At 48.2% G+C, this 24,984-nt stretch overlaps 1 protein-coding gene and 1 non-coding gene across 5 annotated transcripts in view; one reads left to right on the forward strand and one right to left on the reverse strand.

Annotated features, from left to right (window-relative positions):
- Nucleotides 1-1,190: 1,190 nt before the first annotated feature.
- The window catches only part of Dtd1 (D-aminoacyl-tRNA deacylase 1), a 92,209-nt gene continuing 68,415 nt past the window's right edge, over nt 1,191-24,984 (reverse strand). For 2 of the 4 annotated variants that reach the window (XM_063248634.1, XM_063248636.1), the window contains 3 exons: nt 12,892-13,015; nt 10,180-10,316; nt 1,191-1,672 (listed from right to left, as the gene is read on the reverse strand). In XM_063248634.1, the coding sequence (XP_063104704.1) occupies nt 10,201-10,316; nt 12,892-13,015 (240 nt within the window). In that variant the 3' untranslated portion in view covers nt 1,191-1,672; nt 10,180-10,200. Of the gene's footprint in view, nt 1,673-10,179; nt 10,317-12,842; nt 13,016-24,984 lie in introns of all 4 variants that reach the window. The other 2 variants (XM_063248635.1, XM_003476492.5) reach the window with 2 other exon arrangements.
- LOC111753472 (small nucleolar RNA SNORA2/SNORA34 family) lies at nt 24,535-24,670 on the forward strand. Its single transcript, XR_002788263.1, has one exon. It is a non-coding gene; the product is annotated as a small nucleolar RNA SNORA2/SNORA34 family (small nucleolar RNA).

The following is a 24,984-nucleotide window of genomic DNA, read 5'->3' on the forward strand; positions in this document are numbered from 1 at the left end:
GGCAGGAATAGGCTGCAGCTGCCCAGCAAGCGTAACTGGTGGTGCTAAAAAGTGGCGGCAGGAAAATGTAGGGCAGATCTGCTCAGCAAGTCCCAACGCTGTGGCTTCCAAAAAGGTTTAGGTAACTTGAAAGCAAGTTTGAATTCACTCTATGGAATGTAAGTTATTTAGGTAACTTACACAGGAGAACTTCCTGAGGCCCAGGCACCCCGGGGCTGGGGAGCTGACCAGATCTGCACTGCGATGCAACGCTTTCTAACCAGGAGATTCAAACTACGATCAGTTACACTGAACTACGGCACTGGCTTCGAACAAGGCAATCTGGAAAATCTTCCAACATCATGTTCCAAGTACTTGTTTTCTCTAGAAGGGCAGTTGGAATTTGAATCCAAGACCTTTACACTGAGTTACACCCCAGTCCTGTGTATTTATCTATTCATTCATTCATTTAGGGACAGCGTCTAAGTTGCTGAGTTGCCCCAGCCTCCCAAAGGACTAGGATTAGAGACATGTGCCACCACACTCAGCTATGTCAAGTATTTGAGTGTACCTTGGGGATGTCATTTGAGATTTTTCTCACGCTTTCTAATATGTTTCATGGGAAGCACATTACTGGGTCAGCCTAGAGGGACTTGAGTTATTATAAAGGCCATGGGTAGACAGCGCCAGCATTACTGACATGCCAGAGACGCCTCCTGTGTAGTTAGGCAAACATTTCGAGAGAGGACAACTCTGCAGATATCTTAATATATCAAAAATGCCCGCTCTTGATGTGCTGCCAGCAGGTGAACAGTAACCTGAGAACCACAGCAGTACCCTGTCCTCCTCCACACCATGCACAGTGGCACAGGTACGGGGAGAAGGGCGCATGTGCAGCGCAACAGGTGCTGTTCTTTGTCTTCAGGAGGAGGTGTGGCGGCTGCACTTGGTCTCAGGAAACATGGTTGAGCCATTCTGAAGTTGGATTCTCCGCCCAGCAGCACCCCCACTTTCTGTGGCCCCATTTCCAAGTAAGGGGGGGGAGACATGAATTGCTACAGACAGGTTCGCACCCAAAGGCCTGCAGGCCACGCGTAGCCAGCCTCCTGCATGACAGTCCTCTGAACAGCTATGTGTGGAGCAAAGGGGGCACCTCAAAACTGCTGATAATGCTCAGCGGGATTTGTTGGGTGATAGAGTGGTTTATGAGATTTAGGGTTTTATTATTTATTTTTAGAAAAAAGAGAAAATTTACAAGATGCAAACAAAGGTCTCGCGTGACACAGGAATGCTGAGGACTGCTCTCCTCGTGCCTGCCAGGGCCCTGGCTGCACCATATGGGAGGGATGTGGGCAGCGAGGGTGTGTTGGAGGCCACCTTGGACACGCAGAGCACACCACAGGGGACGCGATGACAGGCAATGGTGGGCTGGCTTGTTCTGAAGTCACACCAAGACACACTGCAAGCCAGGGAGGCCATCAGTGGGAGCCAGGGGAGCCCCCTCCACACATCCCACCCTGGATTAACCTCCAGCCACGGCAGCTGTGGGAAGTGCGGGGTCCTTTGGTGCTTCCACAGGGCTCCTCGGGCTCTCAGGTTCTAAGCTCTGTGTTCCAGTTCCCAGTCCTTAAAGCAGTGTAGGCGCTCGACTTCTTGAGTTTTTCGGAATCCAGTTCTGCCCAGTGGCAATGCTCTAGAAGCAACAAGGAGACATTTCTAAGAAGCTTTCCAAAATCTTCCTATCCCAGATTATCAGATCCTTGTCATGTAGGGTATCAGCTTTTAAAGTCAGTTGAAGATTTTAAAATTGTGCTCAGACGACAATGCCAGCTGACCACATTTCACTTTATTATGCAAAATCTGCTCGCTGCCATGTGTAACCCCAATACCTGCGTGCTACAGAGTCTCCAATTCACTCCACCGTTACTTAGGGTTCAAAAAGACAAAAAGCAAAGTATTTGAACATATTTCTATATGACCTTTGCATCGCAGAGAACTGCATCAGAGGCAAATCAGAAAACATTTTGAAGTAAATGAAAACACAACCTTTTACAATTTTTAGTATTTATTTAAGGCAGTATTTGCGGCAATTCATAGTATTTTGTATTTATATTAGAAAAAAGCTTTAAAGGCTGAAAGAATAAAAGCCAAATCTCCAATTAAGCAGGAGGCAGAGAATAAATATAGAAGCAGAAAACAATAAAATTTCAAACAGAAAGGGGGAAGAGAAAGGAAAAGATCAATAAAATTAATAACTCTCTTGCCAGACTTACCAAGAAAAAGAGAAAATGCAAATTGTTAATACGAAAAATCAAAGAAGTAACAACAGTACAGATCTTATAGACATTAAAACAATAAATGCTGTATCAACTTGATGCTAAAAGTTAGATGACAAAGATGTACGGGATAAAACCTTTCAGCTTCATTTCCAAAGCCTGTTACAGGGGCACTAAGGAAAGTACAGGCACAGACACTAAACTAGAAGCTAGTTCCTGGGGTAATTTTTAATCTGCTCCGAGAATGGCTGCTTCCTGGTTAAAATGTGCAAGGGTCTCTTGTTTCTCTTTGTAATTTGGAGGTTACAACAAAAACCAGCTGATAGTACCACATGTGTGATGTTGGTGACTGTCACTCAAGGAGTCACACTAAACCCCAAGGTTCAACCCAGCAGTTCTGTCCCTTGTATCTGCCCCCCGCCCGGACAGACTTTGTTTAGTCAGAGCCAAAGATTCTGAGGACAGTGGGGCTCCCTCGGGGACACCACTCCTGATACACAATGCTGGCTGTGGCTTCCAGAGTGGTATCAAGGTCCCACGCCCACGCAGGTAAGGCCAGGTGGAGCCACGCCTGGTCCCTGCAACCATTTAGGGACTGACCTCTCCCCCATCTCACCCTCCAGAGCATCCCTCCGCTGCCTTGATCAACTTCCCAAGAGACACCTGACACACTTGTGGGTGGACAGCAGGCAATGCCATGGCTGGGACAAATGACTTCCAGTTCTCTGGAAACATCCTGCTGGGCCCTGGTGGTGTACAGGAGATACTGGCTCAAACCTAAGAGCCTGGGACCTATTAATACCTCTGCCCACCCACAATACCAACAAACCAAACTCTGAATTTTTGTCCCACATTGGGCTTGGGGAACTTATCTTGGTGGCACAGATTAAAATCAAAATTTTGGCTGGGTGGGTGGCACATGCCTATAATCCCAGCACTCAAGAGGCTGAGGCAGGAAAATCACTGCAAATTCAAAACCAGCCTGGGCTACAAAGTGAGACTCTGTCTCAAAAAGATACACACAGTTAATAAGTAAATGAAAAATAAATTTTAAAAAATCTTTGTTTCTGAATGTAAGATGAGCTTTGCAATCCTTGTTGAATGTATCTTTTACATTTACTTCCATTATATATTCTACAACATTCTATATTCTTTATGCTTTGGGATAATGAATTTATGTTTCAAATGTCTGATGTACAGATGGAAATTATAAAGTTTAGAAGAATGAATTACTTGTAAAAATATTCATGATATTCTGTTAAATGAAAAAACAAGGTGACACGTGTACAGTATGTTCTAAACTATGGAAAATTCGATGAAAAGACACAAAGCTATCTGCTTAGACAAAATGTTACAAAAGCATTGTGTTAACAATGATTACGTAGAACAATGGACAGCCAATCGTGTTTATTTTCTTCTCTTAGTATTTTTGCATTTCTGAAATTTTCTATAGATTCTATAATTTAGAAATGGCTTTCAAAAGTAATTCCATATGAAAAGGATGGTTTAGGACCCCCAACTCCTTGCTAAATAAACACAGAATAGGATCTTGAGAGGTTGTGGCCCAGGGATTCCCAAAGTTTAAGGCAGCCCACGGGGAAGACAGACTCGGTACAGGGATGAGGCCCCCTCCTGAGTGAGAATCTGCCACGCTGCTGTGGGTGCCCAAGGGCCAGGCCGCAAACTGGGCCAATGCCGGTGTCATGAACGATGATGTTCCCGCTGCACGGGGCATCTCGGGCACTGGGCGCTGTGCCAGCCGCAAGCGCAGCCTTCACAACCCAGGCTGGTGCTGCTGTTCTCTGCCTCCATCTCACCCTGCTCTTGGATGTTGGGGTGCTGGCCAGAGGAGAGGCCCCAAGCAGAGGTCTGGCTCAAGCTGCTGAACACAGGATTCTCTGCAAAGGGTGGACTGCTGAGGCTTGAAATCTGGAACTCTGAGTGGGGGTACTGTGCCAGCCTGGGAGCTGCAGGGAAGATGACTTCACCTCAGATGCTTAGGGCCCAGGCCTGACACACTGCCCACACCACAGCCTTGCGGCCCAGGAAAGACACCAGGGCCCACTGGCTTCCTCCAGCTGCCTCAGGGATGCTCTTTCCCTGCCTGCAAGCTTCAGAGACTGCTGCGGTAGGGCAGCCTGGGACCAGAAACAAGGGAGCCCTCACAGCCCACGTCAACACTGAGACTCAAACACATCAACTTCAGCAACCCTGCTTCGTGCTGCAGGCACACAACTCCAGACACACAGCACACCAGGCCCAAGAGCCCAGCTCGGGCCATTCCAAGTCCCAGGCAGGAATCTTGTCAGGGGCTGGGAGAATGAGACTACCCTGTGGAAAGCTGGGGTGCCCATGCCGTCAGGAGGGACCCACTCTGACCTGAGCCCCACGCTGGGCCCTGGGCAGATGCCACCCTCCAGCACACATGCCCGTGGCCCTCATGTGACTGCAAGGAACAGGAAGAGTGATTTGAGCCCCTAGGTAAGAATGCAAAGATTGACATGATGTAGCCAGAAAAGAAGCAGAGAGGAAACAGATGTTACCGAGAGCAGAAGGAAAAAGCCAGATGGCAACTGGGTTTTATTTATGGTTGGACTTTGCTGCTTATCTCTCCATCTTGAATATTTGTATGTACTTGGCTATGTCAGTCTTACACAATTGAGAGTGGTTCAGGTACTGTCTCAATCGTAACATGCTCCCTCTGTCCAACAGGACTTCCTGCGGCAACAGAATTCTTCTGCACCAGGGCGGCCCAGTAAGGCAGCCACTAGCCAAAGGCAGAAATGTGATACTATTCACTTTATGTTTTATTTAACTTTAGTTAACTGACATTTAAATGCCCACATAAAGCTGGTGGCCACTGTCAGAGGCACACTGTGAGTCACCTTGTGAGCTTAGCTCTATACCGCAGTAAAAGGATCGCCACTGGTGGCCAGCGACCCGCCAATGTATTTTCTGATAAATAAGGCACAAGAGGTGAAGCCAAGTACGCCTGTAGAGAAAAGCCAGTGCCACTGCTGGTACAGACACAATATGCCTTCTCCGGACCACTGAGGAAGCAGCTTGACCTCATGCTTAACAAAAGGACAGCGTGATACACACTCAAGGCTCGGGAAGAGGAGCCCTCTCCAGGTAAGGGAAAGAGAATGGGCAGGAAGGTAGGTAGACAGGCAAACAGACAGAAGATGCATGCACAGATGGGTAGATGAGTGGATGGATGCACAGATGGACAGACAGATGGGGATGGGTGGATGGATGGACAGACACGGATGGATGGATGGGTGAATGGACAGATAGCTAGATAATTTATAGATTTAAAGATCTCAGTAATCTGAAATCTGTCATCAGAAAAAAACTCAGATCTCCGACACAGATGTTGAAACTACCAGACAGGAATTTACAATAATTATGGTTAATATGTTAAGAGTTTTAGTGAAAAAAGTAAACAATATGCAAGAACAGGAGGGTAATGTAAGTAGAGAAATAGAAACCTCCAGGAAAAAAGTCAAAAGAAAATAACAAAAATAAAAAACATTGTGAAAGAAACGTGCAGTGTCTTTGACGGGCTAATCAGTATCAATGCACTGCACAAAGCTGGAGGGAAAATGGGTAGGCCTGGAGACAGCTCAATACGAACTTCCCAAACCAGAGGGCCAAGAGAAAACTGATGCCCAAAACCAGGCTGCAGCAGAGACACCTGCCACAGCATTGCTCACTCACTGGCTGGACGCCGGTAATGGGACCGTTTTCCTAAAGCGAACCGCCCTCCTCTGCTTTGCACAGCCATGGGGAAGCCCCGTGACGCTCGCCTTGGTCCTCCGTGGGAAACGTGGGCTCTCTCTTCCCTGCCCCTTGACCCTGGCTTCTTTTTCATGTCAAAAGTACTATTTTCAAAATGTCAAGTATGAATTTCATACAAATACACAGTGAATCAGATTGATGTAACTCATCAATGAGAAAAGAAGATGATAAAGCCACTTCGAAGGAAGACACAACAGGCTGAGACCATGCACACACGGATATTATACATATATATTCAGTGACAGAGACATTGCTGGAATAAAATCGCAATGTTAGATCAATACCAGGGAACATCCGACAGGCAACAAAACTGTCATCTCTGGAGCTGTCTCTACTATTGGGAAGAAATTACTTGCAATGTACCGATTTTCTTTGTGTTTGCTTCCAGAGTCTAAGTAAAAGAATACGAAAAAGTCACACTCTCCACACACACCAGCTGCCCCTGAAGACACTCCTGCAGGATGTCTTTGTTTTTGTTTTTGTCTTTTTGATACAGTATCTCACTACCTGGCTCAGGCTGGCCTTGAGCTCACTTTGTAGCCCAGGCTGGTCTCAAACTTGCAACACCCTTCTGCCTCAGCCTCCCAACTGCCAGGATTACAGGCATGAGCCACCATGACTGGCTGCCCAGGCTGATCTTGAACTCACAATGACCCTCCTGCCTCCGCCTCCCAACTGCCAGGATTACAGGCATGAGCCACCATGACTGGCTGCCCAGGCTGATCTTGAACTCACAATGACCCTCCTGCCTCAGCCTCCCAAATGCTAGGATTACAGGCATGAGCTACCATGACTGGCTGCCCAGGCTGATCTTGCACTCACAATGACTCTCCTGCCTCAGCCTCCCAACTGCCAGGATTACAGGTGTGTGCCATCATACCCAGCTTAATACAGTATGTCTTTGAATGGGACGAATTGTGCCTTTTGGGTTTTGGATTTTACTCAGTAGTAGGTTCGGCTCTGTTCTGTTCTGTTTTGAATCTGTAAACTACAACCATATGGAACAAACCAAGTCAAGCACACTGAATCCACTGGGGAATGAGAAACATCTCCAAAGCTTTCTAGGGCCCTTGTGTACAATCTCATTGGTGGGCCTGGCCCCTTCAATTTTCAGGTGTATTCCAACCTCTGCAGTTCAGAGAAGAAAGGTTCCAGGAGCCCCAGGGAATCCTGATCAGATCCAGGCCTAGAGGCCAGGCCAGACCTTGGAGACAAGGCATTCATGGTGCCACCACGGCACCACCACAGTGCCACCACCACCACTGCCACCTCTCAAGCTGTGGATACTCGAGCAGTCCACAAACCCAAGGCAAGCTGAGGGGACCAGAGGCAAGCACTCTGCTTCACAGAGGAGGAAACTGAGGACCAAGATCACCTGCCTAGGAAGGTGGCAGAACCCAAGCCGTGTACACACGGCCTGGCTTTATTTAAAATTTCCTGCAGTCTGGATGGGATACGCCTGGGTATGCACCGAGCTTCCTGGGTTTGTGTTTTGTTTGGTATCTGTCAAGTTTGGAGAGTTCTTCTTGGCCATCACTACTCATCTTATGGCACCTTTTCCAGCTGCCTTGCAATTACTGGACAGCCTTCCTTCCTTCCTCCTTTCCTTCTTCCATTCTTTTCCCTCTCTGCCTCTGCCTCCATGCCTGCCTGCCGCTCTCTCTCTCACATTTCTTTTTTTTTCCTCATACTTCTCTCTTTGCTTTTTGTTGTAGGAAGTTTGTAGTTCTAGTTTCTGTTGCTGTTGTTACAGGATCTCACTATGTTGCCCTGAAATTCTCAAGCTCGCCTCCCTGATAGCCAGGATTATCTCTAGTTATTCCCAATAGCTAAGCTGTGCAAGCAGCAGATGAATAAAAAATGTGGCATATCAACACATCAGAATATTATTCTGCCACAAAAAGAATGAAATCCTTTCATCTGCAGTGACGTGGATGGAACTAAAGGGCATTCTGTTAAGAGAAATGAGCCAGGCAGGGAAAGACAAATACCAAATATTCTCACTTAATACTGTACGGGGAAGCTCAGAATGATCTCAAAGAAGCAGAGAACTGAATGGCATTCCCAGAGCCTAAGAAGGATATAGAGTAGTGAGAGCTGCACAGGTACAGCTGGGCAGGAGGGATGGCTACCCAGGTTGTACAGCACAGGAGGACGCTACTCACTGACTGCACTGCTGGGCGTAGGCGCATGCCTGAAATCCCACCACTCGGAGGCTGAGGCAGGAGGACTGCTGTGAGTTCAGAGTCAGCCTCGGCTATCTGGTAAGTTTAAGGGCAGCCTGAATGACCTCGCAAGATCCTGAACAAAACAAAACACCTGACTGAATATTTCACTAGTAAAGAGGATTTTGAATGTTTCCAGCACACACAAAAAAATAAAATAACACCTGCCTGAGGTGATAGATACACAATGACCTAGATGTGATCACTCCACACTGCCTGCAGGTCACATTGTGCCCTATAAATTTGTAAAGTTAGGCACAGTTAGAAACCAAAACGTATTTAAAATAAAATAGAATAAATGAAGAATAGCATATTTAAGTATTGAAGGGAAAAAACAGCTTAGAATTCAATACCAATGAAATTATTCTTCAAAAACAAAGACAAAATATAAAAATTTCCTCAACTATGTACTGCAAGAAACACAGAAAGAAGGTCTCTGGGCAGCATGGCACAGTAGGGAACCAGGACAGGGGACAAATGAAGGCCAAACCATGTCTTTACTTTTTCTTAACCTTAATTCATCTTGAAAATAACCATGTAAGATGGTGGTGACAGTAAGTCTCAATGACTGGGAAGTGACTCTAGAGACCCCGCTTCCCCAGAATGGGAGGGGAAGGGGCTGCCAGCATGGTGTCGGGGGTGCACCATGACTCCAGGGTGGACTCGGACAAGTTCAAGGTGTGTTTAACAAACTCCAGACAAGGCCTGAGAAACAACTGTTCTCAGCTGAAATACAAAAATATTTGTATTTCACCACCACCTTAGAGGCCTGGCTAGGGTTACAACACTCAGGACCAGCAGGCAGGTGTGGGAAAGTTGTCTGAATGGCCACACGGGACCAGCCCGACCCACACGGGCTGGGGGCAGTGACTGGGCCCTTTCAACAGAACATGCACACACATGTACACATGCACATGCATGCACACGCAGCTGGTCTGCTCTAGGGGAGTGATCTGATACAGGAATGATCTGGGACCTCCACATGACATAAGGGAAATACAGCTTCCAACCCGCCAGCTCTCTGATGCACTAAGTTCACATTCCCCACATCAAGAATGAATTCTAAGAACAGGAGAAACTGTTGAGGGAAAGACAGCTTCTCTCCAGGACAGTCAGAAGGGGACCTGAAAAGTGGGTCACCCAGGACCCCATTTCCCAGGGGAAATTTTACAGAGCAAAATCACGAGGCAGATATAAGGGGGACAAAACTATGATCAACCAGTAAGACTACAAGGATAGTCACTTAAGTAAACTGTCCAGCGGGAAGCAGTTCCTGAGGAAGTGAACATGGAAAGAACAAAGAATGTTTCAGGAAGACAGAAGGCCAGGGGTCTCAGTCACCGCCCCCCACCAGGTGACTGATGTCTATCGAGGCTTTATTAGACCAAGCGCTACCACTTATCTTAGGCCTGACCCCTTCATGTTTATCTTGCAGCTCAGCCTCCAGTAGCTGCCACATTTGTCATGAGTTTTTGTCTTTGCATTGACTCTCAAGGGCCCAGCCCTACCTGACAGCCTACAATACTCCTACCCACTCAGCTGTCTGGGATATTACACAACGTGTCTTGCTATTTAAGGTCAAGTTGAAAAAGCAGGCAGGTGGCAGCTCCCCAAACATGCCCCTTGCTTGGTTCTGAATGTGCTGATGTTTGAGAACAGAGAGGGCAGGTGCTGGTCCTCAGTTCCAGCAGCTAAGTAAACACTCAGAGGTGGCAGCCCTGGACCTGCAGCCAAAGCAGGACCTCGCGCTTGGCACAAGGCGAGGGCAGCAAGCATCGGGCTGCAGCTCTTAGGGAATCCTGAGCCCCCACAAAGGGAGGAGCCAGAGGCACTGAGGCAGAGGCTGAAACCACAGCTAACTCTAGCTTGTGTCCACTGGATAAAGAAGGGGCGCTTACAACATGATCAGAAGATGATGATTATCCGGATGGCCTCTGAGCCGTGGTGGTTTCTGACTCATTTTCAAAGACAAACAGGTCCCAGATAGGGTGGTTTCTCATTCTGTGTTCTTCTGCCTCTTCAGGCCTCTCATACCCTGCAAATGCAAAGTTGTTGCCCTAGGCCTGCCAGGCCCCAGGAGCTCTTTCTGTCTTTCAAGAAAAGCGCTGTGTCCTCTCTGGAATGGGCAGCTATGTTCCCACCAAGCACAGCCAATACCAACGTCACCTCCTGGCTGTCACCACCTTGCTCAGCTCTCATGGCTAGCTGAGCATCTGGGTGACACACTTCATCAGAAGGGGAGACAAACAATGTAGACCTGCGGCTGGAGCACCAGGCATCCTGCATCCACCCTGTTAGGGTCCTCGGCTGGATCTGGGAGGAGGGGGCACCGGAGCTGACAAAGGTGTTTCAGAGGTCACCAGGGGGCTCACAGGCCCCTTCACACCCTGCCACCATCCTGCCCTGGCTCTGCATCAGTGACTGCTGGAGAAGGTACTGCCTCTCGGTGCTGCACCCTGGCATCGCACCTGTCACAGCAGCACTGCTGAGGACTGGGAGCTTTGGTGGCATAAAGGGAAGAAACACCAAGGACACAGAAACCCTGTCACCTGGCCAACCTCACACAGAGACCACAGGGTGGGGATCAGGCCTCCTTGAACCTGTGTGGCTGCTCAGCTCCCTTAGCAAGCCCGAGAGCCACTCCAGCTCCTCATGCTTGGTCCCTGGGTGCCACATCCCTCTCTGCATTAAGGATTCCCCAGTAGATGGTGACAAAACCAACTGCTGACAGGCACAGTCTCTGTGAGGTTTTGGAAGGGCTGGGACTAAACACTACTCTGTAAGTTACCATGCCTTTGTGAATATGCAACACTGTTTGGACACCAAATGCCACCTCCTGATGGGTCTCCCTAACCCTAACCCACACCTGCGATTTCAGCCCATGAACACAAATGAACAACCTCAGGACTGAGCATCAAGGCTGAGGAAAAGCTAGACTCGTGGCTGTGACCCCACCATGAGGTCAGCACACGACTTCCCAGACCTGCGCATCAGCCTCCTCAGTGTGTGATAAGAGAGCATGGTCACACAGAGCTGTCACCTCCCTGAGGTCATATTGTGAGAAGCACAGTTCTCAGAGATGGGAGGGCCTACTCATTAGGCAGCACCAAAACTGTTAGGGTTGAGCTCCCATGTCCTGAGTGGGCACCATCATGACTGTGACTCACTGGCCGCAGTATCTGCCATGTGCACCTCGGAAGTCCCACCACACACACGCAGCCCCACTCCCTCAAAGAAGGCACAAAGTGGGGAGGCTCCTTGCTGGCACCCTCCTCTCTCAGGCCAGTACCTCCAGGATGAGCCTGGCTCTGCCCTGGTTTTTTGTTGCTGTTATTTTGGTTTTGGTGTCTTTTATAGGATTTTGTTATGCGGTTCAGGCTGACATTGGGCTCACTTTGTAGCCTAGGCTGGTCTCAAACTTACAATGATCCTCCCATCCCAGTCTCCCAAGTGTTGAGATTATAGGCCTGTGTCATCACACCAGCTTTCTGCCCTGGTTTGAACCTGATGTCTATGAGCTAAAGGCTTCAGAGTGCCTAAGACCTCACTCCTCAGCTCTCAACCTGGACTCCACTCACCAGTAACGCTGCCTTGGCTGCCAGTGGCCACCTCAACATACCATGACTCAGACGGGTACCACCAGCATCCCCCACTTGGCATGTGTCCTCTCTGTCCCCAACCATGCTATCCTCCTCCCACCCCCACCCCTGCACCTAAGTAGTCACTGAGCTGAAACAATGCCATCTCCTGTACATCTTTTATCTGCCTTTCCCCTCTACTCCCACCGTGACTTCCCCTGGGGACTCCCTCAGTGGCCAGCCACCCTTCAGCCCTGCCCAGGGACTGCTGGGTCCAACTGGGTGCAGGGAGTGGGGCTCACTGTTACAGCAAACCCCAGAACGGCCTGGGCATGGAAGGGAGGAAGAACAAGGCATCATTTCAGGAGTACAGTGGCCATGCCATGCAGGAGGAAGGCAGTGACAATAGTGTCAGGGGCCATGGATTATAAACTGATTCCAAGGGTGTCCAACACTGTCCTTGTCCTGCCCTGGGAATCAGAGTGCAATGAGGAAATCCGCCACTTTCTCCTGCTCATGGCTGAAGCCCAATGTGAGTGACACTGCAGTGCTCACAGGGTGAAATAAGACCTGCTGAGAACGACGAAGGTCTTTAAAGCAGTGGTAAAAAGTGTCACCTGGAGAAACTACAGTTCCCCTGTTGGCCCTGTCTCATCCTTGCAAGAATGCTTGGTGTTTCACAACAGCCCACAGTACTCACCACTGCTGTTTCCAGAATCACTGGCCACCCCTCCTGCGCACTGGCTGATATAATAGGGGTCAGGGGAGAGTCTTAGGCTTTGCCCATCCAAAGGCTCTGCCCTCTTGGCCCCCTTGACGCATCACTAAATCTGTCTCTAGTTCTTCGTTCACCCTTTCACCATATCCCTCACACAGGCAGCCGGCCTGTGACCGCTCCATCCTTGACGGATGGATACCAGGGCCCAGCCAATGGCCTCTTGCCTCCAAGGGCAGCCAGCCCGTTCCCCTCCCCGGACCCCCACCTTCGGCCTGAGCACCGTGGCTATGGCTCCCGCTCGGAGGATACATCACCCTCCGCCCCACTGCTGGCGCTGCAGTCTTCCTTCCGGGGGGCAGTGCGCTCCTTGCTGGATTCCGAGGGCCCCTTGGCTCTGATCTTCTCTTTCCTCTGCTGCTGCTTCTCCAATTTCGACAGCTGATTTAAAAACAGAGAAAGAAAAGCATTTACGTGTGTGAACACACACCTGTACGTCCAGCATATCAGTTACCACCCAGGAGGGACCCACTGATGTGGCCTTGCTGGATACCTAGCACAGCAGCTGGTCAGCCACACCAAGGACACAGAGGACGCTGACTGCATGGACACCTGAGCCACGAGCAAACTGCCACACACACATGTTCCCTCTGACTGCGCCAGGTTTAGCAGACTGGACAACACTGCCCGTGCTTGGTCTGTCACTGTCTAGTCCCCGCCCTGGTCCATTCAGTAGAGGGACAACATGGTGATCAGCTGGCACAGAAGAGCTCTGTCCACAGCAAAGCACTGAGCCCATCACTGTCTCCTTGACAGCTCTGTAGCTTATCCTCATCAAGTTGCCTTCCTACTTACTGCTTTCTAAAGAATGTTCCAAACATCCCACTATGTGCTGAAGAAAACACAGAAGGCCACGAAATGAGACACAGTAAACTCACTTCATGTCTTAGTTGTTTGTTATTTGAGGCCAAAGCCTGGCTCACCTGGGTCCCCGTTCCCAGCAGGCAAGTGGCACCCACACCCAGGGTGCCACAGGGACCTGCTCAGACTCCCGCCAGCCATCCAGAGATGCACCCACAGAGCCAGGGCCCATTTCTTCCCTGGACAAGTTCCCCTTCCTTCCACTTGTCTTGGTGTTTTGATTTTTGAGGCAAGGTCTCACTATGCAGCCCAAGCTTGCCTTGAGTTCACTATGTAGCCCAGGCTGGCCTTGTACTCCAGAAATCCTCTTGCCTCAGCTTTCTGAGTGCTGGGGTTATAGGTGTGCACCACCATGCCTGGCTCTTCCTGTTGGTGTTGAACCCTCTGTCTCTCAGGAAATGGAGAGTATCGGTGGGGTCCCTCTGTCTTTTCTTGTAAAATGACCTCAGATTGTATAGTGTGAAAATACCTAACACTATAGAGCCTATACACCAATAAAATGGCTTACATGGTGAATTTATGTGTAGTTTACTAAAATTTTTAAACGATTTTGGAAAACGAGTTGGTGATTCATTCTGAACTCTGTACTTTCTTTTTATTTTAAACCTAAAACTTCAGGAGTCAGTGTTCTGCAGTGAACTGCATGTGTTTTTGCCCATGAATATTTATTAAATGTGTGTAGCTGTAAACACACGTGTGTAAATAATCGTGAATGTGTTCCAAGGCAGATGCTGAGAAAGATGCCCTCTTCATTCTGCTTCTCCTCACTAGGTGGTTCACCTTCCTCTCACACTCGGACACTGGAGGACACGGCCTTCCTGGGGCTTCTCAGCCCCATACCACGCCCGCATAGCACAACACTGACTTGGTCACCACCGCACTCAGACGTGGCTCTGAACACCCTTCTCCTCCCCAAACCCAGCTTTCAAATCCTAACTCGTAACGACAGGTTTGCCCCACTTCCACCAGCTCTGCAAAGCCAACCCTTCTGCATCTTTGCCTTAAAACAACCTCACCCCCAGGGCTCCAGGCTATCACATCAGGCTCCCTGTGAGGATGCTGCAAATCAAACTGGGAAAGTGAGGCCTTTCTCAGAACACTGGGAAGCCAGAGGAGCAAGATGGTAGGATTTACACCATGAGGCAAGAAAGAAGCTGGACTTTTTTTTTTTTTTCCTTTGAGAAAACAAATGAAAAAGGAAGAAAGAAAAGGCAAACAAAACAAACACACAAGACAAAAAAACTGGCACAAGGTCTGGACTCACACAAAATGCCCACAGCTTTCAAAGTAATAGGAAATGCCCATTAAAGACAATAAAGAGTAGGAAACTCTACACCTGTGAACGCATGATGGGTGGACACAGTAACAAGGTCTTTTAGGGTCTGTTTGCTCTTTTCAGTCTACTGCCCTGATTCCACATGCACAGAGACGCCCATGCTGCAGACGTGGGTGTCTGGTGGCCTGGGGACTGACCTCCAGCCAGCCCATGCCTCTCCCGCTGCAGCCCTGGAAGGCAGTGGCTGATCCCAGGAAGACTGGCAGACCCATAGCCAACCCCAACTCACTGTTAGACTCACCGAGAAAACAAAGGGCTCTCTCTACTGAAGATGCCCAGGTTCTAACTACATGGCAAAAGCTTCAGCCAGTGGAGCAGGGTGTGCCACAGTGCTCAGCTGCAGGGCTCCATGCATTGAGGCATACCAGGCAGGTAGGGAAATGAACCTGATACCTACACAGCAGGCAACAGGGTATGGGGGAGACTGCAGCACACTAGAGGCACCCACATTTACTGCCAGACCTGCGTCTGGGCAGACACAATGTTAATGGGTGGATGAGTCACTTGCATGGTGACACTTCCCATTTCCACTATGAGATCCCAATGGTTCTTAAAATCCCGCTAAGAGCTGTGTCATCCACACCCCACAAGGAAGCCACTGTCAGCATCCTGTGCCACAGCCCAGTCTCCTCCCTGCTCCTTCCTCCCTGCTGCAGGCTCAAGCAGCGTGGTCCTCCTGTCATACATCACAGCCAACAGGATATTAGGGGGCTGTAGGAGCTCCAAAGAAAGGCACCCCTCCTAACACACACAGGTGCAAGGAGACACTACCCCTTCCAGACCTGGGTAAGGTCAAGGACAGGAGCTTCAGAATGGTGAGAAGGGGCCTCTCTGGTGCCCCAGACACTTCCAGAGTGCCCTGCAGGGCAGGGGAATCAGCTTCCTGCTGGGGGAGGCGATCGAGTCCCTAAGTGTTTAAGGCTATGGCACTCACAGCTGAACCCCCACTGCACTGAAAGAGAACACAACAGGCGGCAAGGTGGGGTGGCTTGCTTAGGGCTCTGCATAGCATGAGTGGGTAGAGTCACCAGGGCCCTGGATGAAGAACCCGCACTCTTTCCAGTGAGCCACGTGACCTCCCCACCCCATTAACTGCATTTCACAGCTACACCGAGCACCTCTCCAGTGCAGCTGCACTAAGGACACAGTATGGAGCCAGACAGTGCCCTGCCTTCTGGGCTGCCAGTCCACCAAGAAAGTAAATTGCAGCCTGCTCACCACAAGCCAGGCCTGTTTTGCGCACCCAAGGAGTCTTACGAATCCTGTCACAGTGCCATCTTCACACAGAGGAACTCTCCCTGCTCTCCCAGGACATATGCCTCGCTACCAGGCCCACAAGGGAGAGAGTAAAATGACAAGCAGAAGAGGCAGGCGACAAGACAGTTGGGGCCACAGGGAGAGGCCAAGGAACTGCAGGCCCAGACCAGGGCCAGAGCCCTGTGCCTTCACACACCCAGGGGTGCATGGCCACACACTGTGGCAACTACAGAGCACAGGACGGCTAAGTGAAGACCCGAAAAGGCTGGCGCTGTGTGAACAGCAGGCAGGGCCGTCAGCTAGGAGGGTGGGGTGCTGGCTTTGGGGACCTACAGAGCATGGGATATACACAGCACTACTGACAGATGAGGGCCCTGCTTTGGGAAGGTCTCGCTTTTAGGGGGCAGCAGTTCACTAGAAAGAGAAAGGGTGGCTCCAGGGCAGGACTCTGATGCCTCAGCTCCACTTGGATTCCAGTAAATGCTGTGTGGAGGGATGGTGGGGAGCAACTGAGAGACCTGTGAGGCTGGGATAAGTGCGAATCACCGTCATCTGTCCCAGTCTCCACACACACAACGTCACTCCTGGCATCTTACACACTGACCCCTTCACACTGCGGGACGATCCAGTGTGGCAATGACAGGTAAAGTGAGATGAATAGCTCCAGGCTTGCTTAGACAGCGACGAACACAGGGAACAGCACAGCGAATGAAAGGGGAGCTCAGCCCTGCAAGTGCAGTTGAGCTCCAGGCTTGGAGAAGATCGGACAGGCTCTGAGCACCTTGCCCTGCTGTCCCGTCTCCCACCAACCTCTCTGAGGGTGCCCGACCTAGCACATCATCAGACACAGACTGAGCTCTGAAGAGACCCACAGAACCAAATCCTTTGGGGCCTACTCTTAGAGTGCAATGGGGCTGTGCCTTAAAACTTGCTTCCAAGTGACTGGAAGGATGGTGAAGATTACAGCTGCCCACGACAACTCATGGTACACCACTGTGATCAGTCTCATAAAACCCAACTCAGGCCCTATCTTTTCTCTAATTTGAGTCTCCAATATAGAAAAAGAGCACCACTGTCCTCAAACAGCCCACGTGTATCACTTGAAATTTTAATTTCAGCTTTCTGGAGTCCATCTTCACACCTAGGAAATAAATGATCCTTGGATTCTGATAAAAAAAAAAACTTTTTCTCCTTGGGATTCTGGGAAATTTAGAGCAGACAGATTATTCCCATTTAGCTTCTGAGTGAGATGAAGTCAGTAGAGAGACCCACCAAGGCCACATTCAGGCCGTGTCAGTCTGGGCACAAGACAGGGCTGAGACTCCTGGCCACACCTCCAGGCAGCCTGCATGGGAGATTCCGGGGCCATCCAGGCCCCTGTTCTTGCTCTTGGAGACACCTGACTGAGTTGCTTTAGCGCTAATCACTCCCTGCCAGGTTTTTCCACCCTGCATCTGATCAAACTCTCTAACAAAGCAAAGAACAAAAGAAAAACTCAAGCCCATGAAGCCAGTGACTGATTTTTACAGACCGAAGTGCAGCTGGGGAAACTCTGTTTCAACCAATCCCTTGCAGAGATCCCAAGCAAGTCTCCTGGCACAAGTCATGAAGATCAAACACCTCCTCTGCAATTTGTTCTTAAAATACAATGAAGTAAAATAAATAAATAAATAAAATAATAAAATAAAATATAATGGGATGTGGTCACCTAGAGGGCACAGCCCACACCAGGGTATCTCGGATGGCAGGGGGGTCAGTGGGCCATAATGAGGGTCCAGAAGGAGGTGCAAGACGGAAGGCTGGGAACGGGAACGAGGTCTGAGCAAGGCGGAGCCAATGCAGAGTTTGCAGCAGGACTGCAAGAATAGAGGCAACCACACATTCCCGGGAAGTAAAAGACTGGCCAGCAATTAAAATCATAGGCTATAACTTGGCTTGCTGGTGACCATCGGAGTCAGGACAATATACATACTGAGAATTGCTTCAGTGACAAATAATAACAAAGTAACATTGGGAAGATAGAGGGCGATGGGAATAAACTGCTAAATTCTCATCTAGAATGGCATGAAAATGAGTGTCAAAGTTTAATAAAGAAATAGTAAGTTTGTTATTTAGGGGAGTGAGAAGCAAGGATCCAAAGCAATAGTTTGGAATATGTTAAAGATGGCTGCTTATGGGAAAGAGGAAAAGGGCAGAGGAACTGGCAGAGGTTAATTTTCATTATAAACCTTCAAGTACTGCAGACCTTTAATTATGTGCATTAAAGAGACAATGCATGCAGTGGATATAGCTAATGGAATCAATGCTATGGAAAAAGTAAATGACTGACAAATAGCAGTTCATGTGATTCTTCTAATATTCAGAGCAAAATGTGCTAAATGAAGAACAGACACTTGGAAATTCAATGCAGGAAATCCATAGGACAGGAACTGCAAATGGACGGGTCACAGCCTATGCAGGAAAAGCAATAAACAAATATATTATTGCAGGACATTCCATGCCCCTCCCCCACCAAAAAAAAGCCTCAGGTATACACTGAACCCAACTGCAAGGGATTTCAGAAAAGATCTGCACTGAGGTCTCACCTTTCTCTTCCACATCACTTCTCTTCCAGCACCAATACACAACCAGGTGACAGTGAAACACTGATCAACTACACCACTGCATGGACAGAAGAACAATTGCACAATGACAGATGAGTGAACAGGCAGAAGAATGTAATGAGGCCAAGCAATCATCCAGACACAGCCTGAGTTCTGGTAGTGACCCCAGCACTCTGGGTCAACCAAGACCCTCTCAAGCATGCAGGTACTGGAGAGAATACACCAGTTCCCTCCCTTGAAAAGTACATGAGTAGGGCAGCAGTGGAGCTTATGGGAAGAGCCCTTGCTTAGCATGCACGAGGCACTGATTCTCAGCATCACACCCCAAAATAAAGAAAAGCAAATTAATAAATTATGTATTCACAAAAGAACACCAGCCTCTTGAGAGAGTATAAGGAAAATTATGTTAAGAAATAGAACTGGTAAAATGAGTTAAAGCCTAAAACGAACTCTTAAATGAGAAAGTAACAAATTCCAATAAAAAGTAATCAAACATGTGTCTCAAATCCAAATGCATAAGAAATGCTACAAATGTGAAGAAATGCAAATACCTAGGGAGCTTACGAAAGAGAGTTTAGCTTCACTAGCCAATAAACTAATACAAACAGAAACAATGAGATATGATTTATGACTCATCAAACTGAAAAGGACACAAACAGTGATAACTTGGAGCCTCTATGGGGTTGAGGATGCAAACCTCACATTAAATGACGAGAAGTGTAACTTTAGATCTTCAGAAACACAATCGGGTCATATATACTTCAGGGCACCATGACTATACACGTTAGGACCCAGTCAGCTCACACCGAAGGCTTATCTCAGCAGAGCTGACTGGGTACCAAGCACAAAGACACAAGCAAATGAATGTTCACTGCATTAGCTTTTATAAAAGGGAAAAAAATGTGTGGCAATCTAAATGACCATAAAAAGAAGACTTTAAATAAATTATGAGACATTTCAAACAGACCGATGTGCTGTGTGAGGTCCCACTATGGGAAATACATGATACCGGTAATTAAAACTGGAATTCATGTCTCTTCATCATGAAAAGAAACAGCAGTGCCAGGCATGGTGGCACATGCCTGTAATCATGAGGACTCACGAGCACTCATGAGACTGAAGGAGGATCTCTGTGAGTTCAAGGTCAGCCTGCACTACATAGTGAGACTCTGCCTAAAAAAAGAGAAAGAAAAGAGAAAAGAGTGGTGTTTGGGGAAGCAGGTGAAGTCAGCACTGGCTGCCAAACGGGCCGGTCTGGCAGAGAGGACACAGTACTGACACAGATGAGCACAAGAAGGAGGGAGCAACATGGCAGATTTCTGACCTCGAAAAAAGGCACAGGAGTGAGGACAAGGCGAGAGCAGGAACAGGACCCACTTCTCCAAGACATCCTCTCAGTGGCCAAAGGATTGGGGGTCCCTTTGGAGCCCAAATTCTGACAAGGACAATTCCTGGCCACTCCAGCAGGGTGCCCTCAAACACCCCAGGATTTTTTAGTCTCTTCATGTCCACTGCAAGGCACTTGAATATCGTGACAACAGCTGACATTTACACAGATGTGTAACCAACTGGCTGAATTATGTTACAACCTGATAAGAAGAATCCCTCCTTCTCTGCGAAATTTATGGTGTTAGATTACTTTGTCCAGTCCAATACTGTGATAAGAATTAATGTCAATACTGAGCTCAGAGGCCAACAAATAAATTGCATGATTTTCAATTATTAAATCATAATCAGAAACATTTCTGGACAAATAGATGAAGAATGAGCTTGACAAAGCATGAAAAGAAAATGCCTTTGCTGTCACTAGGAAGGTCAGATTGTCAAGATGAATGTTTAAATTTCAGGTTCAATCAACTATGCACAGAACAGCTACACCAGTGGCCTCCCCACTACATACCTGAACGTTCAGATACATCCCTGAACCTGCGAGAGAATCTCAAACAAGTGACATGGGGACAATCCAATTACCCTGGCACACGCAAACACATGCAAAGATGCCAGCTGTCTAGAATAGCCTACAGTGTACAAATGGCCTGGGAAGACCAAAAATGAGAGTGGAAAAGAAGGGTGGCTCCCAGTACTGCTCAATGTCTATTCTAACCACCCAGAAGGTGACTGGGCACTTTGCCCATTGCTGGACAATACCTGATACCCACCACTTGCAGCAGGAAAAGTTTAATTTGGCTCATGGTTTCACAGTTTCAGTCCATGGTCAGCTGGCTCCACCATGGCAGAAGGTAATGGTTGAGTGAGGCTGCTTAGTTCAAGGCATCCAAGAAGAAAAGCACAGGGAAAGAGGGCTGGCAAGAGATACCTCCTCCAAAGGTGAGTTTCCACGGCCCCACTTTCTCACAATGCATCACTATGGAAATCAGTGGGTTAGTCCACTGAGGTGAACAGCACCCCCATGATGCAATCACCCCTCTAGGGGGCCCTTAATCCAGGGAGTTGACAACCAAGCTCAATCAGCACAAAGGTCCATTTGAATTCCAAGGATGAAGAACCATGCCAGACACAGACCAAGATGCAGCACAGAGAAAATGCTGCCAATCTCTTAAAGGTTTTTGTGAGGCAGCTGGTAAAATGCAATGAAAACTGGGAGGCTGAGTCTGTGGAAATACCAGCAAGCTAAGATGAGGGCACCAATGTCACTCAGAGGAGTTTTTTGAAGAGTGTCACCTGCACTGGGCTTTAAGAGTAACCTAAACCAGAAGCAACTCAGAGGGTTTAAAGTGAAGCTACGGTAGCACTGAACCCCAAAACACCAAGGCATCTTACAGAATGAATGCCACTGTCAGATTAGGGAAGCAAGCCAGAGCTGCCCAACAAAAACGAGCTAAGAAACCTCTGATGTCAGAACAGAGGCTAGGGACTGTGTTGGGTGATCAAAATATAAAGTGAATCTTTATTTTTTTAAATTTATTGCAGTAATAGACACATTACCATTGACTCCCCCCTCAAAACATGCTACCCCCCACTTAGGACACATTTATCCCATCATACCATCATACTTTGCCACTTTCTGAAGCAGTTCTGGAAATCCTCTTTCCTGAATGTCTTTAAAAGTTGTAGTAAAAATATGATGAATGCTGCTGCTGCGTGCCATCCAACAGAAAGGCAGGCTAGCAAAAACACAACAGTTCAGGAGGCTGAGGCAGGAGGACCATTGTAAATTAAAGGTCAGCCTGGGATCAGTGAGTTTAGTCCATAGGGAGTTCAGGGATAGTCTGAGCTACATATTGAGATTTTGTCTCAAAAAAAAAAAAAAAAAAAAAAAAAAACCAAAGAACAAAATACAAAAAAACCCACAACAGTGTGCACCTTAGTCACTGGGTCTAGCACCATGCAACTCCTGGCTCCCCTCCAAAGCTAAGCACCATGAGAGGGGAATGTTTTGAATCCATTTGAGACATCAAGCCGGCTGCAACAGCACAACTAATAGGAACAAATGAAGACTTCCAGAGCTGCTTCAGAAAGCAGCAAGAGCCATGGGCTGGGTGTTTGAAGCAAGGGGATTCGCAGCAATGTCTCATGTTGTAATACATTTTTAAAATGTGGACACATACCATATTTCTCAATCACATCTCACGGCTTCATAACTATACTGGTGCCTCTGTTAACAAATTTAATTCTTTCCATGATTCTGGTCACAAACCAAATGGGATGAGAACCAAATTAAATTTCTCTATAAGGCCGGGGATTTAGCTCAGTGGTTGAAGCACTTGCCTGGTAAGTGCAAAGTCATGAGCTCGAGCCCTGGTATCAAAAAAAAAAATCAAGTCACAGATGGCATAAATTTTCCCATAAGGTCAACACTGAACCTAACCACTGAAGATGACTTGGTTCTCATCCAATTTGGTTTGCAACCAGAATCATGGAAAGAATTAAGTTCGTGAATTGAGGGGCCATGTATTTTCCCATAAACAATAAATTAAAATATAAGCCCATATGTGGTCCAGTCCAGGATGAGAAGAACAAGCACTGGGCCTGCTGGGCCCAGCCAGCTTGGAGGTGAGAGAGGGCCCAGCCGGCTGGGAAGACCTGTACCAGGCTGCTGGCAGCTCAAGGCTGCCCTCCTTGGAAATCTCACCCAGAAATGAAACTGACCCCCATCATCTGGACCAACACAAAACTTCCTGACATTTGAAATCAGGCCAGGAGAGGGAGGACCCCAACTCTTTGGGCCAATATGAAGACAAATGAAAGTATATGTCATATTTCATGTCTGATATCCCAAGTCATTCTGGGTTTACATGTCATGTAAATGGTGGCTGACTTGCAAGGTGATGGTCACATATTATATGATTTTTATAATGAATAATTTACCAGTGGGATCTGCCTTTTTTGTTATTAAAGATGTTAAACTCAAGCGATCTTAGATCATGCCATTCAGATCAATTCATAAAACACCAGCTTGCATCATGGTGGGAGAACTAAGGTCTTGACTGTAGAATTTTCAAAGACTGAAGACAGTAAACATTACCACTCCTCACCTTTGAATCATACACAAAATACAAAAATGTGGCGAACACAGGCTATGCACCCTCTGCCCAGTCTCTACCCAGTGTGTTTTCCGAGCACACATAGGACTCCTGACCACTGAGCAGCCGCCTGAGCAGCAGGGCTGAGGCGGCTTTGCCACCAGGTATCTCCATGATCTGCCTCCTAATGCAGCCCCTGCTTCTCTCTGGCAGGTGAGGCCTAGGGCAGACAGGAGCAGTGCCCAAGGTGATGCACAGAAGCACGTCACCCCAAACACGGTCCACTTTCAAACTCACATCACCTTAGCCCAGCATTCCCATGTGAAGGCTGCCTGGACACGGAGTGTCTGCCTCCCACTCACCCTGCTGCTCCACCTCTCAACCAGAATCACCCAGATGTCACCAGAGCTGGTGGTGCGCACAGAAGTGCAGGGCTGGCGTCCATCGGCTTGCCTTGCATTCTCCCTCCTGTGCTTCTCCCCAGGCAAAAGGAATGCAGTCAGTCCAAAGTCCAACCTCTTCCTTGGACCCAGTTTCTAATAGAAAGGCTCACTGAGTACAGGAAAGACACTCACTGGCATGGGTCTCTCTGACCCCTCTTCCTTCTTTCATCCTCCACACAGTTTGGAGAGGTGCCAATGTGGGTTCCTCACTGAGTAACTACATCTTCTGTGTTTATTTAGATGTCATTACTGTGTGTTTCAGGCTCAGACACATGAAACCATCACTATGGTTCATATCTGGCGATCTCCCCAAAGCCTCCTGTGCTCCCAGGTGGGCTTCTGGAAGCTGATTGGATCATGGGTGTTGTGGCTGGCTTGCTGTTAAGAGTAGGGCCTGGTCTGAAGGGGAGGTCACTGGAGACATGGCTAGGGTTTATCCCTTTCCTGCTCCACTCTTCATCTCTCTGTTTCTTGCTGCCTGCCATGAGCTCTTTCTCTTCTGCCATGGAGCCGGCTGACTATGGACTGAAACCCCAATCCACTGTGAGCCAAAATTAAACCTTTTCTCCTTTACATTGTGAGTGTAGGTACTGTGTTCCAGAGGTGAGATGAACAGTGGGCAGTGAGCAAAGGTTTGTATTTACAGCCACTTGCATTACTTGCTTGCTTCACTTCCTGACAGATCAGCAGTGGTGGTATATTCTCCTAGGAGAGAGAACCCTACAGCTGTGCATGTAGAAATCTAGGAACACTCTCCTTGTGAGAACCTAATTCTGACAAGCTGAGGTGGAACTGAGGCAGTGCTGATAGCCCTGGGGAGTAGCTGCAAATCCAGATGAACATTAGCAGAGGGGTCTGGCTGTGCAGAGACTATAACATATCGCTGCTTGCACACTTGAATCAAAACCCCATTAATCTGGCCCTGAATCAAGGCCAGCACTTCCTGATGCCATTGGTTTCACGCAGGAGCCTAAAGAGATGTCTTTCTATGATCTGTTGGCTATTTCAGAACTTGGGTAGTGAAATGGTCAATTCATTAGAAAGAAACAGCTTGAAGCAAGCCCCCCCTCCCCCGCCACTCCCGTGAGCAGCTGTGAGCGGCTGTGAGTGTGGCAGGCTCCAGTGGCCTAGGACAGGAGCCACCAGTGTTTACTGGGACCTGTGCCATGCTGGGACCTGGAGAGCCGGGAAACCAAGCAACCCATCCCCACTGCCTGTTTTGTTTTGTTGAACTTCAATATACATGAAAATATGGACAGCTATTTTGAAGAGAAGGAGAGACTCTACAACAGCCATTAGTGACTTCCATGTTGTCTGGTTTTGAAGGCCTAAATTACCTTCCTCATTCTGTTCGGATCAGTTTTAT

Source organism: Cavia porcellus, unplaced genomic scaffold, assembly GCF_034190915.1.
Source record: "Cavia porcellus strain 051 isolate PalLab524CR breed Dunkin Hartley unplaced genomic scaffold, mCavPor4.1 scaffold_5, whole genome shotgun sequence".
NCBI classification, from domain to species: Eukaryota; Metazoa; Chordata; class Mammalia; order Rodentia; family Caviidae; genus Cavia; species Cavia porcellus.